Genomic DNA, 15,115 nt, shown 5'->3' on the forward strand with positions numbered 1-15,115 from the left:
GCAATAGTGAAAAATGACTTTGATAGGCTCATTAGTAGACTAGACACAGTTGAGGAGAGCATCTGTGAGCTTGGGGATGTATCAAAATTCCAAAACTGAAAAGATTAAAAAAGAAAGAAAAAGGGAACAGAATATACACAAACCACAGGACAACTACAAAGGTATAGTGTGTGTGTAAAAGGAATATCAGAATGAGAAAGTAACACAATATTGGAAGCAAAGACAGAACTTCCCAAATTAATGACAGAGAGCAAACCACAGATACAGAAAGCTTAGAGAAAAAGGATAAATGCAAAAAAAAAAATCTCCATCTAGGTGTATCATATTCAAAATGCAGAAAATCAAAGATAAAAAAAAAAATCTTGAAAGAACCCAGACGGGAAAAACACCTTATCTACAGGGGAGCCGAGATAAGAATCACACCAGACACGTCTGTGTAAACCACACAATCAAGGAATGTGAAGAGAAATATTTCAAGTATGAAAAGGAAAAGGCAAAAACAAAACACGAACCTAGAATTCTTTATTCCGTGAAATTATCCTTCAAAGGTGAAGGAGAAATACGTTCTCAGCAAACAAGAACTGAGGGAATATGTTGCCAGTAGGTCCTCCTCACAAGAAACACTAAATTCTCCAGAGAGAAGGAAATGACACGGGTCAGGGTTGATATAAGAAATGTCCAAACTGGTAGCGAATTTTTGAGTTTATTTGAGCCAAACTGACAACTGCCAGGAAGCAAAATCTCAAGGGATTGAGACAATGCTCCAGAGAATGGCAGTTTGGCAACTTATTTTATACTTCAGAATCAAAGGAGGAGAAGTAAGGAGGGTTACATGAAATCCATCGGTGGTAGATTAGGGGGCCACAAGAAAGCAAAGCAGGAAAATCTCTGGGACTGGATAAAAAGTAAAGTGGAGAGACACACTTCTTTTACATTGGTGGGCACGGGATTGTTAACAAGTAACGCTTGCAGCACAGAGATGGTACGTGGAGAGCAAGATGACGACGAGGGGTTCTGTGGTCTCCTGCCGTGGTGCCGCAGGCGAACCCCGAGGGGCCCAGAACAAGGGGTTTCCTCTGATGCTGCAAGGGGATGTTGTCTTAGCTGTAGCACGACGACAGACAGGCTCACCTAAGGTAAAGGCTGACCTCTGTCAAGGAAGCTACAGGCCTATGATGGGACTACCCGCCACGGCTTGTTTTTGGTTAGGAAGTTCAATGTTCAGCCCATCCTGTATGGTTCCTTTCAGTCTCTGTGAGTGTGTAGGGCCACCACGCAGACCTCCCCTGAGCTTGTAGGGGTTAGTATGTGGCCCTTTTTTCGTCCACATCAGGATCTACATGAAGAAAAGACTGTTAGAGAAGGACCAGGTGAGGATTAAGATGCTTCAAGTTTTGTACCATACTTACCTTACCGTTTGTCATAAATTAGAAGTAATTTCAATCACTAGGCAATAAGAGTAGTATTAATAAGTGGAATTGCTTGGAATCAGACAAAAAAGTGAGCAAAACATGGTTATGATTTCCTTGACACTTCTTTCAGGGGTGCTTATTCTTTTACACAGCATGCAAAATACATTCAAATAATTAACCACTTATCAAAAAGCCACAGTGATTAGTAAGATCAGGCAGAACTGGTTCAAACTCCCAGCTCAGCAACCTGCTAGCTGTACAGTCTTGGGAAAGTTACAAGTAATTCACCTGTAAAATAAAAATAGTGAAGCCTGTATTTCATATGCACACTGTATGGATTAAATGTGAAGTATATGTAAATTCACCAAACCCTGTACTCAGCTATTTCTAAATGCTTCATGACAAGTTATAAACACAATGAATTGTGAAGCTTCCTCTTTACTCTAGCTTGATAAATGAGCTAGAGCTAACAAGCATGCGGCCACCTCCAGTCAAAGTATAAAATGTCAGATCATGCACTGCGTGGACCTCACCCCAGGTGTGCCTTAAGTTTTCCCAGTGTCTTATATTTATCAGTTCTTAAAAATAATGTCTTGCTTCATATTTCTTAAGATGAAATCTTTTAGAACAAAAAGGGAAACAGAAAAGTAGAAAGTAAACCAGTTTCATATTTTCTCCAAGGGCTGGTGAAACGATCCCAGAAAGTGCCTTCTAGAAGTACCTCAACTGCCAATCTTCACGGAGTGGCATCCAAGGCAGACCTGCTTGCCCATCTTCCCACCCACAGAAAACACCTGCTACACACTATCTTGCTCATCACGATTCACTTCTGTATTTTGCTTGTCCCTTTATTCTTTTCTGCAAAGAAGCTACATTTCAATCATTTGATATTTACTAAAGCTGCTTTGAATACCAGTTTCATGTTCAAATGTCCTTATAAACGATAACTATCAACTAATCTCTCTATACTACATATAGTTCTCTATTTCAGAAAATATTCTGTATGTTGCTAATTCCTAAGTGATTTGCACAACGTCACAAAATAAGCCATAAAGCTGAATATAAAAAATAATAATTTTTGACTCAGTCCCCTGTTAAGAAGGCTGCTTTTCACTATTTGGAAATCTATGCAGAACTGCCTGTTTGAATATTACATACCATAAAGGCAAGGCCATTTCTAAGTGCTTGAAGGGCATTTTTAATGTTTTACCTCTCAGATAACATGGGCAATGCACTGTACTCTGTATTACTCTAGTACTTTTTTACATCTCATTTTGAAAGAAAACATGCAATGGCACAATCAGAACAATGCAGAGCTAAAAAGGACACTTAGTCTAGCCCCTTACCTCACACTTGAAAGCAAGTGTGACCTTATTTAGTAGCTAACACTTGATGAAGAACTTTTAAGAAAATGTATTAAGTTCCCTAGGAATGAATTCTAGTATTTTTAAATCTTAGAAAATTACTTTTCAGTAAAACTAAACATCTTTGAAAATTGCGATTTATTCTCTTTCTTAATTACCCCTGTGGAGGACGAGGAAGAGCAGCCACCTGACCTGTCTCCCCACCAACCACTCCCCCTGACCCAGCTTCGCACCTACTGCCAGGCAGTCACCGTCGTGCTCTGCCTGAAACCTTGCATCGCTCCCCATCGGTCTTCCACACAGAGCACAAACCGTGACACGTGGAAGGCAGGCCCTTCTCGGAGGATCCTCCCAACCTCCGCAGACTCGCCACCAATCACTCCCCGCCTTCTGCTTCACCTAGACACCAGGTTGTTCCCCAATGTGGCACATGGAGATCCCTGTCTTAAACTACCCCATCTTCCCCTCTGTTGTCCAGCACTAAGTCCCACGTGCTCTTTACAAGTTAACCCGGAGTCGCCTTCTGGGAGGAGGAGAGGAGCCTGCGCTGCCCTCCAGGGCCGGCCCAATGCTCTGTGCTCCCACGGGACTGCAGGCCGATCTCCAGCGCAGCCCTTCGCACTGTACAGAAATTACATTAATGTCACTATGATCTTCTCGCTATGCCCAAGTCTGGAAAGTAGGAACAGAATACCTTATTTTTATTCAAAATACCAAGTACATGCCAGGTACTAAGTAACTACGCAATTGCACTAAACTTTTTGCCTTTTTTGGCACATGGCATTTCCTCTGGCATTTACCTTGTCTTACTACATCAAGTTCGAAAGGCACTTCCTCTAGGATATCATTCACATATTCTCCAAGAGATGTTCCAAATTCTTACCATCTCCGTGATCTTGGAAACATGCCTTAATCTCGCTGCACCTGTTTCCTTCACCGTGAAATGGAGTAATTGTCAGCTTCGAAGTTACGAGCATTGAATGAGCTAATGTAACAGAGTCTGGCACTTGGTGTTTGATAAATGTCCACTCCTTCAAGTGATTAATGGTAATGCCTACTTACCCCACATCACTGTAGAAAAGACAGTCATCTTTCTGTTCCTAAATATTTTATCACAAGCAATGGCCAAGCCATTGATCATTCTGTCCCACCACTTGACACTTGATGAACTGAACAGAAATTGTTTCCAAGTCTCAGTGGATTGAATTTCCGCTGCTTGCTGCTTGCTCACCGAGTGCCCGGGGTCCTGCTCTTGCTCAAGCCAGACACACAAAGAAGTTCAAATTCTTTACTGGAGGGGAAATGATACTCATCTTTATGAATGTGTAACAACTTAACCTAGATTTCAAAGTACGTAAACTGCATTCAGTCTTCTACCTCTTACCATTTCCACTGTAGATTCCTTTCTGACTCATGACACTCCCACTGGACGTCTAAGTAACACCCTAATATAATCCATTCAAAGCATAATTCGCCCCTCGCAACCCTTCGCCACACTGCCGTCTTCCCATCACTATTGGGATGGTGTACCATGCTGCCACTAGTTCAAGCCCTCCCCACCAGAAAACCTGGAGCCATTCTTTTCTCTCATAGCACATCCAAACTCCCAGGAAACCTACCTCCACATACCTGAGTTTCAACTTTGATCACCGTCCAATGTGCTCTGGGTCCAGTCACTGGTTATGTTAATAGCCTTTTAACTCTCCTTCCTACCTCTGCCCTTGCTCCTGAGAGTCAGTTCTTCAAAGAGCCATCAATCATATTTTTAGAATGTAATTCAGATCTTAACTTTTCTCTGCTCAAAACCCTCAATGGCTTCCCATCCCCTCAAAGGTAGTCACATCAATTCCAGAGCTACAATACACCAAAGCATGATGAAATATAAACACCGAGAAACAGAAATTAATTTTTTAATGTTTTGTTCAATGCAGCATCACCAACTCCTGGGCTCATGCTGGGGAAGTGTAAGAACCTAATACATATTTCAGTAAATGGTCTTGTTGCAAGGGTTTTTATACTTTTCCTCTCTGCCAGGAATGCTCTTCCCTCATATACCTACAGGACTTAGCTCTAGCTGTTGGGGACTGCCCTGCCTGGTCTCAGGAAACTGTAACCCTCTGTGACTTAGGCTGAGTGAAAGACCTCTGGACCAGGAGCCACTAAGGAGACAAAACTTATTTCACTGGCATGAATGCTGCCTGTTCTGTGCCTGACCTCCTAAGCTTGATCAGTTAGCCAATGACTGGTAAGATTTCCCACAGAGGGAATCGACTAAGATAGGCATGATCACATGGAGGCTTCTGGGAAGAGACTCGGGGCTGTGGAAATGAAGGGGTGATGGACATCAACCCCTGCCCCCTCAGCTTTGTCAAAGCCTGAGTCCTTGTTCTTAGATGTGAGAAATCCAAGTCTCCTGGCTGCCTTTGTCTTCTCTGTTGACTCAGGCCCGCGGAAATAGCAGGGCCGGTGCAGCCCAGACCAGACCAGAGATGGTGGATCCCCGGGGTAATCAGGCCTGGGACATAGAATATGCAAGATCCTGTGAGATCTGTTTGCTGGAGGATGTTATTAGAATTTGTAGGCACAGACAGGAAACCAAAACTAGCCCTCTGAGCCCTGTTAGATAAAACCCCAAGCTCTGCCCAGAATCACAGCGGGGGTTTCTGTCTGCACCTTTGTTAAGTCACCTACTTCTTTTGATCTTTTCTGCCAGACTGGGAATCCACAAACTAAGTCTGTATTCTCAATAAAAATCTGCTTGGGAATGGATACGGTGCACTCTCCACTGGAGAGAGTGGCCCTTCTGTCCCTATTTCCCCACAGGACCCGGGTGTCTCTGTGTGTTTTTCTCGTGTTTCGAGGAGCATCCGCAGCAGAGATGGATACTGCTGCCCACATCCTCTCCACTAGCTCCTTCAGAGCTTTGGTCCAATGTCACCTTGTCGATGAGGCCTTACAACTACCCACTTAAATTGTATCGTGAATTCTAACCCTAGTCCTTCCCCCACTTCTTCGTCACAGCATTCACTAATGACCCACTGTGCATGCTACTCATTTGCACTCTATCATCTCCCATCCACACATTTCTAAGTCTGGTAAGATGAAGAATGTTTATGTGGTTCCCTGCTGAATCCTCAGTATCTAGAGCATGCAGTTGCAGTTGCAGATGCTAAGATTACCTTTCCATTAACATTCTAATTAATTTAGGCTGACAGTGAACTTCATAGCATTCCTAGTACAACAGCAACAAATTCTTTGCTACAAATACTTGTTCTAACATTTCCAGTATAAAATATTTAAACATTCCACTTTAAGTCACACTACCTTACAAACTGAATTATAAAATTATGATTAAACATATAATTTGTTTTTAAAATGCCTTAACTAATGCCTTTAATGCTGCCCAATCATATCCCAGACAAGAGTCTGAGATAAGTATTATAGTAAATCTTAACCTTAAGCCAGAAGAGTTTAGACAATTTAGCATCCCTAATACCTACTTACAACACAAACAGCCAAAAACTACAGGAGTATGTTCAATATCATTAAATAAGCAAAAAAGTATTTATTCACAGTATTTACTGATCCATCTCGAAATCATGCTAAGTGAAAGACATGCAAGACTACATACCATAGGATTCCATTTATATAAAATTTTAGAAAATGCAATCAGTCTGCATGGAGATCAGTGGTTGCCTGGGGCTGGGGGCGGGGCTAAAGGGAAGGATGGCCGCAAACAAGCATTAGGAAACCTATGGGGGTGACGGAAGTGTTTTTTACCTTGTGTTGGTGTTTCCATGATTACGTGGATGTGTCGAAATTCTTTTAATTTGCACAATTAAAATGGATTAGGAGATACTGAGATAAGGTGTTAAATTACTTTTGTGACTACAAAGGACTGGAGGGCTTTTTAATACTCAAGGGTAATCAGAAAAACTAAGGAACCTACACGATATTCTTCCAATGACAAGACAAGACCACTGGCAGAGTGCGTTTGAAGGGATCATAAAGTGTAAAGATTCAGGCCATGCTCACTCAAAACAATGGGCACACGTCTCATTCTATCCTCACAACAAATCCTATTGGGTAAGCAGAAATAATATGCCATTTTACAAATTAAAAAATACTGGCCCTGTGAGTTTAAGTAAAACTTCCCAATACCACAGTTTTCAATTGACCTGAGAATTAAACCCAGGCACTTCATAACCGACTTTCCACCTTAGACTGACTAAAATTTAATGAGTAAAATTTAAATACTGGAACAGTGCCGAGAAAAGGGCATTCACATCGAGGCGATGGGAGTTTATGTTGGCACCACCATTTCAGGAAAACCTTTTGACAATACCAAAATTTGCAACAGACACAACTCACAAACACTTTGAAGTCTAGCTAATAGTCCCTTCTAAGAAACTACATTATAGAAATCTCTCTCAAAGAATATCTTCAAGGATGCTGTTTTATTCATTGTATGGCAGAAAACATGCAAGCAATCTCAATGTCAACCAATACAGAATGCTTGAATGATGTATGGCATATTGAGTCTAGCCATAAAGAATAGAGTAAGAAACCTCTACAGGGTGGGGCAGAAGTAGGTTTCCAGTTGTTTGTATGGAAAACAATAGAATCACAAGAATACATTGTTTCACGTACTCACAATTGTAACCTGCTTTTGTCACGCCCTGTACATGGATGCCTTGAATAAAAGCCAAATCCCAGAGCTGGGTATATAATAACAACTTAAATACACACACACAAAAAAAAACATTTAAGAAGGATTCAACAAAATATTAATTTCAAGACCAGGAAAGTATAACCAGTTTAGTGATTACTTTCACTCTTATCCTTATTCTATACTATTACTTTGTTTCAGCAATTAGAACTTTAATAACAAAAAAACTAAAATATTTAAAAAAATTTTAATTTTACTTTTGGCTAGAAAGCCTTTACTACTGATGTTTCAAACAAATCCTCAATGAACTGCTAACTATTCTGTATTACATTTTTATTTTTTATTGTATTTTTACCCATTACCATTTATCCTCCTTATAACTCCCTGAAAAACATGAGATACAGAGAAACTTAAGTTCTCTTCTACCAAAAAAATGACATTTATTACAATCTTATAAAGGCATTAAAAAGACATGCAAGTACTAAAATAATTAGGCTCTTAATTTAGAAAATTCAGCAACATGTACGCCTGGGACCATCTGGCCTGCTCTTCTGCCCAGCGGTATGTGTGTTAAACCACGGACACTGGCCCTGGGCTCCGCTATCACGAGTACATGCTCATATGTTACAATCTATTATTATTATTGTTCCCTAGCTACACACTCTCCTAAAAAAACTTTACACTTTTCTAAAACTTAAAAAAAAAACCCAGGGCATAAAATACCTACTGAGGATTCAAACAGAGATAAATTTCTGAAATAATCTTCTTCAACAGGAACATATAAACAAACCAAAAATGGTTTCGCTACAAACTGAGCATATAAAAATGTAACATCAATAACCCCTTACATAGAGACTATTCAGACAAACAAGTATCGATTCATATGAGAAGTTACGTAACATTATCACAGTGTGGCTTAAGCCAGGTTGCTTCAATCCTACTAGTGTTTAGACCACAACTCTCCAAAATATCTTACTGTAGCAAGCACTCACCTATAACACTCATTCAACAAGGACTTCAGCAGCTATTCTGTGCCTTGTATCAAGCTAGGAACTGGCTATGGCAGTAACACTAAAACAACTTCATAGTTGGTATTACAATATACACGAGATTTCCTTTCTCACACTGTAAAAAGCAGTTTGGTAGAGTAGAAAGAATACTGATCTAGAAAAGAATATGGGGTGCAATTCCTGCTGTAACTGCTTACAAGTGCTTTTTAATTTTCAGAGTAAAAGAACCATGTGTTATACACCATACAATCCTGATTCAAAGAATAAACTGGACTGTGTAACCATTTTTAATTTTAAAAAATTAAAAATAAGAATACATCATTTCATTACATTTTAAAGGCTATTGAGGCTCATGATCATTAGAAATGACAAAAATACACACATAACTCTGCAGACTTTAATTTATATTAAACCTGTAGTGTTGAAATTGCAAAATGTGCTCTACTAGGTCAAATATTCTTTTTGTTTTGAAGATTTTACTTATTTCTAGAGGAGAAGGGAGGAAGAAAGAGAGGGAGAGAAATATCAATGTGCGGTTCCCTCTCATATGCCCCTTGCTGCGGACCTGGCCCGAAACCCAGGCAAGTGCCCTGACTGGGAATTGAACTGACAACCCTTTGGCTTGCAGGCTGGCACTCAATCCAGTAAGCCACACCAGCCAGGGCAAGATTCTTCAGAAATTAAAAAATATGTATATAAAAAAATTGTAACAAAATTTTATACTTATAAAAAAATTAGTTTCTAACATTTTTTAGAACGGAAAAATATTTTTTCATTTATATTCCCCAAAATGTAATTGTCTTAAAAAATAAAAACAATCAAATGATAAATAACTCTTTTTAAAAAAGGCTAAAAATATTAGTGTTTCCTGTGAGTCTGCAACCCATAGGCCTTGTTATACAGATAAATATATCAGTTTTTCAATACAAGAATTTGTTTGCCTCTTAGAAAACTTTGCAGAGGTACTGAACACCATTTTTTTAAGTTGTGACTATAGAAAGCACCCCCCACAAACCATTTTAAAGACTTCAACCGTATTTTCCCGTTTTATATTTTATTCAAATATCTAAAACTTTTGTTAGTCATATATTAAAAATTCAAATAGCAAATAAGGTAATTTAAATAACTGCTGCAAATTCTAGCCTTTTAAGAATACTTGAATATTTAAAACACTTTTGTGAAAGGAAAAAAGTTTTACAATCAAGTATCTACTGACATGATTATCATTGCTTTCAATGAGAAATAAACCAAATTTTAAAATATGCATTCAGAGTTCATTACTCCCATCTTCATTTCCTCTCATCTGACACTCAGAAGTCATGTGTGTTCACTTTAAGGAAGATTTATATATGAAAAGTTTATTTAAAAAATAAACAACTTTAAACTTTACAATATTTTCCACTTCCAAGGTTCTTTTAGATAGAGCAAGATGTGCCTTGTGATTTAAACATGATCTGATTTACACAATCTCATTTTAGTCCTATTTAGTAAAACAAAATACACACAAATGGTGCAATATTAATAACTATTAAGAAATCCAATATAAAAGTATAAAAACAACACAACACCATTTGTTGCAGGTACCTAATATAGCGATATTTAAAGTACAGTAAACAGCTTCCACTGAAACTTAATGTTACCAAGATCAACACTATTACATTAAAATGTAAGTTATGTGGTCTAGATTTATTTTTCCAAAATCTTTATCAACTGCACCAGAGACTGGCAAATTGTTCCTGAAAAGGTCAGAGAGTATATGTTTCAAATTTGCAGGCCGAAAGGCCTCACTACCCAACTCTGCCACTACAGGAAGCGAGCAGTCACGGACAGCACCCAGACGAACGCGTGTGCCTGTGGGTTTCTCCACTGCCCAACCAGACAACAGATCTGGAGCTAGGGACTAATTGTATTTCAGGTGCCACATTGTAAGTACGTCATATATGGGAGGTAGGAGGGACAATATGGATGGGTACGATCACTCAGTAAGCATTATAAATTAAAATGTTCACACTTACTTGCCGCTAGTATATAATTGTGCTGGTATGTAATAATAATGTTTACGTACAAGTTAAATACTCTTTCATTTTAATTCTGTATTTTTTGGTGTGTTACTAGTATCGGACCAAAGTCAGATAAGCAGCAAGGTATCATGAGTGTCTGACTACTCAGAGGCTATTCAATAACCATAAAATTTGATTCTGACATCTAAATATTTCTACACAATGAAAAAACTCATTTTTTTGCAGTTCTCCAAAATAAAATATTAGATGTCCATTTCAAATGTTGCTTAAAAATGTAATTGAACTGTTACAATTTTGAAGCTAAATGTGATTTGTTTTTGTTTTATTAGAAAAAATACTCAGGCATGGTCTACAATCATCGGTCAATTAAGAATGACTTACAAGAACATGAGGCAATAAAATAAAAAATACAGGTACAAACTATATATCTGGAACACTTCTATTTGGCAATTTTTTAACAAATCAAAATTTTAAAAGAACGAAGAAGATTACAGATTACTTCGCAGATACAGAATAAAAAGCAATTAATGAAGTGCTTAAGCAAAGGAGAACAATAAAAGGTAAGAAAACATACTGCTTTTCTTTTTAAAAATAAAATCACATTTGCTACAGATCATATGGATAATACCCTATTAAACAACCATTCCAGAATGTCTTATAGTAGCAGTGCTTTTATTTGCACTCCATTTAATTTTATATGACTCATTTCATGTATATAGCTCTTTACCCCATTGCTAACGAATAAAGTCTCCCATAGTTTTTATTTTTAAATATTTTAAAGTAAATGAGAAATGATTTATGTAGCATGGAACTTTCCCATTTTGGAACCAAAGTTTTAATTCTATATTTTTGTCTATTCTTTCTTTAAAAAATTTAGTGTAAAAACTGCTGGTTTTATATTACTGTAGTAAAGTGAAAACTCCTCAATCAGGAGTATTTTCTGCAGTTTGACTGCATATAGCCACATACTTTACAATATGTCCTTCCAACAGTAAGGAAATGATTGACTTCACGGTCACTGTCAGAAATGAGTGCCATAATTCTATTATGGGTATAGGTCCTCCCTCAAAGACTTTCTGGAAGGATGTTCAATGTGTTTTGTTCTTAAAGATATTAACAGTAGTACATAGTTCCTTAAGTCTGAAAAAGACATTTATTGTTAAAGAAGGTGCTTTATTAACAATTCCTCTGGCAGCACTAGTGAATTACAATATCCTTCAATATTATTTCTACCCATAATATATACATTTAACTTTCATGCCTCTAGAAAAACATCTACAGTACATCTCATAATATAAAAATATATTACAAATCTGCTGAATTATTTACAAGCAATGTTCTATTATCTCTATGGAACATTTGTTTGATACAATACTAACAAGTTACACATATTTCCATTTCTGTAAGTTAAAAAAAATCCATATGGCTTCTTGCTTAACCAAGCAAGAAAGTGATTTTATTTTCCTTTTCAAAACCAACTTTGGTGCATAAAGGATTCAGTTTGAAGACACTTTAAAAAAAATACTTTTTCTTACGTTAAGAAAAAAAACTAATAAACCAAATGTTTTCCTCGAAAAAAAATTAGAGGCTTATGTAGGTTAAAATGAAAATATGAGGATTATTCAAATATTTGAAATAAAGGTTTTTCAAAAACCGTTAACAGATTAGTTATATAGGTAAATATTAACATACTGTACTCCACGAGAAAACCCTAGTCCTGAAAAGGGAGCCACCAGACATACGGCAACACTCTTTAACAGAAATTTTCAGCCCTAATTCGAAAGTCGAATATTTAGTCGATTGCAAATGTCGTTCACTGTTTGCTTAAATACAAACTGAACACTTTTCTTATCAGAGTTCTGCAAAAGAACACAAATGGCAACCAATCACATCTAATTATCATAGTTGATAATTTTCATTGTCTAAGTATTTCCTAATGACTTCAAATCAATAAACACTGTCAAGACAAATACTCTTACAGTGTTTTTGGTATTTGTAAGGGCAGACGTTGCAATTACTTTTCTTTCCAATATAAACTACTTGTAATCATTATGGGGGGGAAGCAGCTTAAAGCAGCAAGCATGCAAAGCCTTTAAGAAGTTGTTCCACTAAGTTGCCAGAAGAGTGTTTGCTCAGTCTCCCACAGCACCATTCCATGAAAATGTGGATATACAGTAATATATTAATATATTCCACAGAAGAGCCTACTTCATTCACAGAATGTTTACACTAAGCATAAATATTACTCTAAAAATCGAATTAAAAAAAAGGAAGGGGTTGACTCTAATGTGCAACTTGTACTAAACCCATTGTCAGTGACTAAGACTGCAGGTGTCCCCGCTTGTTTGCTTTTTATGTATTTATTTATTTTTACCTCTTCAACCTCTTCTGCGGCATTGTTCTAGAAAGAGAGAAAAAAGGGAATATCTTTCATTCAACTGTATCAAAAATACATTAGGTACTTCAACAAAAGAGACACTACAAATACTTATGAAGTATGGGCAATGTGATCATTGATCATTAAAATTTATTTCCAAAGCACTCATTCACACATAGCAGATGCAAATTTAGTTCCATAGTATAGCCTTCTAATTAATCCTGTTTCTATAGCCTGCTAGTGTACTTCTTAAAAACAACCTCATGTCTAAGATAAGGTACTTTAACCAACTAAGTACTTTAAAATCTGATGTTAAAATTCTCAAATAAATAGATCCTTTTAAATCTTTTTTAAGGTATTTTTAGGTTTGCCATGCTTTTACTTTGAGATGTGCACGAACCAAATTATTTCTCCTAAAACAAGTTAGAATTGCTTTTTCCCTTTTTACTTAATTTCACAACTTTTCTCTATCAAAATCTCAAACATTGTTAAGATGCTACAGCACAGCAAATGTAGGAGGGGTTTCCATTACACTGCACCACTTTAGAGTAGACTAAATTCTGATTTGTGGAACAGCAGAAGCATGAACACATGAAAGTTCAGACTGAAAATGAAATGTTAAGATTGGGGTAAAGGAAGGTACACAGTTAAAAGGAAAAAATCACCTCCACAGAAGTACCTACATGTCTTAAGAACACCTTCATTACTCAAGAATGAAATCAGTAAGTATTGTAGAATTACACTATGAGACAAGCAATTCCTATGCATTTAGGAACATCAGTTCTGAGCGTGAATGATTTTTTACATCACTTTCACTAAATTATCTAAATTGCTTCCTATATAGCATAAGAAGAGGGAAAAAAACAAGCTGGTTCTGTGAAGAAGGAAGACCACTGGAGGGGAAGAGTAGAATGCAGGGCAGAAACACTGGAGTCAGTCTTAATCTTATAATTAAGATTCATGCCCCTTTGTCAACTCTGTGTCTAAGATGTTTACAACCAATAGTAATAGCAGGGTGGCTCTCCCAAAACGTCACTCTTTCAGAATGCTAATTTTAATTACTCCCTTTAAAAAGCAAGCAGAAATAACCCTAAATTAGGTAAACAAAGAATACTCCACTATTTCTTAAATAGTGACTTTCCCACATTAGTGTTAGTGGATTTCCCTAAATCATCTTCTTTATGGACATTTCCCTGTTCTTTATGCTAGTTAATTTCTTGATAACCTAACTCATTCCACACACACACAAAAACAAGATTTTATTGTACTTAGAACTTTCACCAAAAGATGTTTTTTAAAAATTTCTTTTTGGAGTCAGAAAACCTCAAGACTCTCAAGTGTTTCCACCTGGCAAGGCCCATTATGTTAGAATTTCATTCAGAAGATGCCTCAAATTATAAAAATCCTATTATATTGAATAATATTCATAAAATTGAGCCATGAAATGAGCAGAACCTTCGAAGTGTTCATGGTTTCAAAATTTGGCATAGAACATAATCTCTTTATACAGTTAAAATTCACTTGGGATTATCTTACTCTTATCCAACTTATTCCTATCATAAAATACATATTAATATTTCTTTTAAAAATATAGAAAGTTTGTTCATTAAGAGCCACTTTTCAGCATTTTCACCAGTTTTGAAATCACCCTAGTGTAAGTCATTTGGGTAGAGGCAGTATGGAGTACAGTCACATAGTTAGTGTCTGTGTAACCCTGGGCAAGCACCTGAACCTCTGGCCTCAGTTTTCCAATCTGTAAAACAGAGATAACACCTACTTCACAGGGCTGCTTCACAGAGGATGAAGTGCATGTAAGGAACCTAACAAAGTGACTCAATACATAGTCAGAAATCTGGGCCTCTTCTCCCCTGGCCCCCCCACCCCATACCTCCATAAGCATAGCATACTAAAACAAAGGTCAGATCACAAATTAGAAATGTAAACAGTCTGAGCTACCATAGTAATACATAAACTGCTTTTTTGAAAAGTTTGGGAAGAGTCTAAGTTTTAAAAAATGCAATCATTTATGGTATTTAGGGCACATGCAATACATGCCCAGGTCCACAAAAGTCTGATATTACAAAAAGTATTATATACTTAAATAAAAGGCACTTATTATCAAAATACTATATATATTAGAATTAAACTACTTAACATAAATCTGGGATTAAAGCAGCACATAAACTTTATCAAAATGTTATCTTTCTCAATTCTGTAATTTATAAATCTTTGTGATATAACTGCCATATAGAAAGCTCCAGA

The 15,115-nt window shown here is 37.0% G+C and overlaps 1 protein-coding gene and 1 long non-coding RNA gene across 4 annotated transcripts in view; both read right to left on the minus strand.

The window, feature by feature from the left end:
• Positions 1-525: 525 nt before the first annotated feature.
• AEBP2 (AE binding protein 2) overlaps positions 526-15,115 on the minus strand; it is a 70,512-nt gene continuing 55,922 nt past the window's right edge. For 2 of the 3 annotated variants that reach the window (XM_028531695.2, XM_028531699.2), the window contains exons 8-9: positions 12,851-12,877; positions 9,798-12,335 (exon numbers count right to left, since the gene is read on the minus strand). In XM_028531695.2, coding sequence (XP_028387496.1) covers positions 12,290-12,335; positions 12,851-12,877 — 73 coding nt within the window. In that variant the 3' untranslated portion in view covers positions 9,798-12,289. Of the gene's footprint in view, positions 1,337-9,797; positions 12,336-12,850; positions 12,878-15,115 lie in introns of those variants that run through there. The other variant, XM_028531696.2, reaches the window with a different exon arrangement.
• On the minus strand, positions 3,709-8,161 carry LOC118499121. The gene is made up of 2 exons (XR_004901641.1): positions 5,684-8,161; positions 3,709-4,846 (listed from the first exon to the last, which is right to left on the minus strand). It is a non-coding gene; the product is annotated as an uncharacterized LOC118499121 (long non-coding RNA).

Source organism: Phyllostomus discolor, chromosome 2, assembly GCF_004126475.2.
Source record: "Phyllostomus discolor isolate MPI-MPIP mPhyDis1 chromosome 2, mPhyDis1.pri.v3, whole genome shotgun sequence".
In the NCBI taxonomy this organism is placed as follows: Eukaryota; Metazoa; Chordata; class Mammalia; order Chiroptera; family Phyllostomidae; genus Phyllostomus; species Phyllostomus discolor.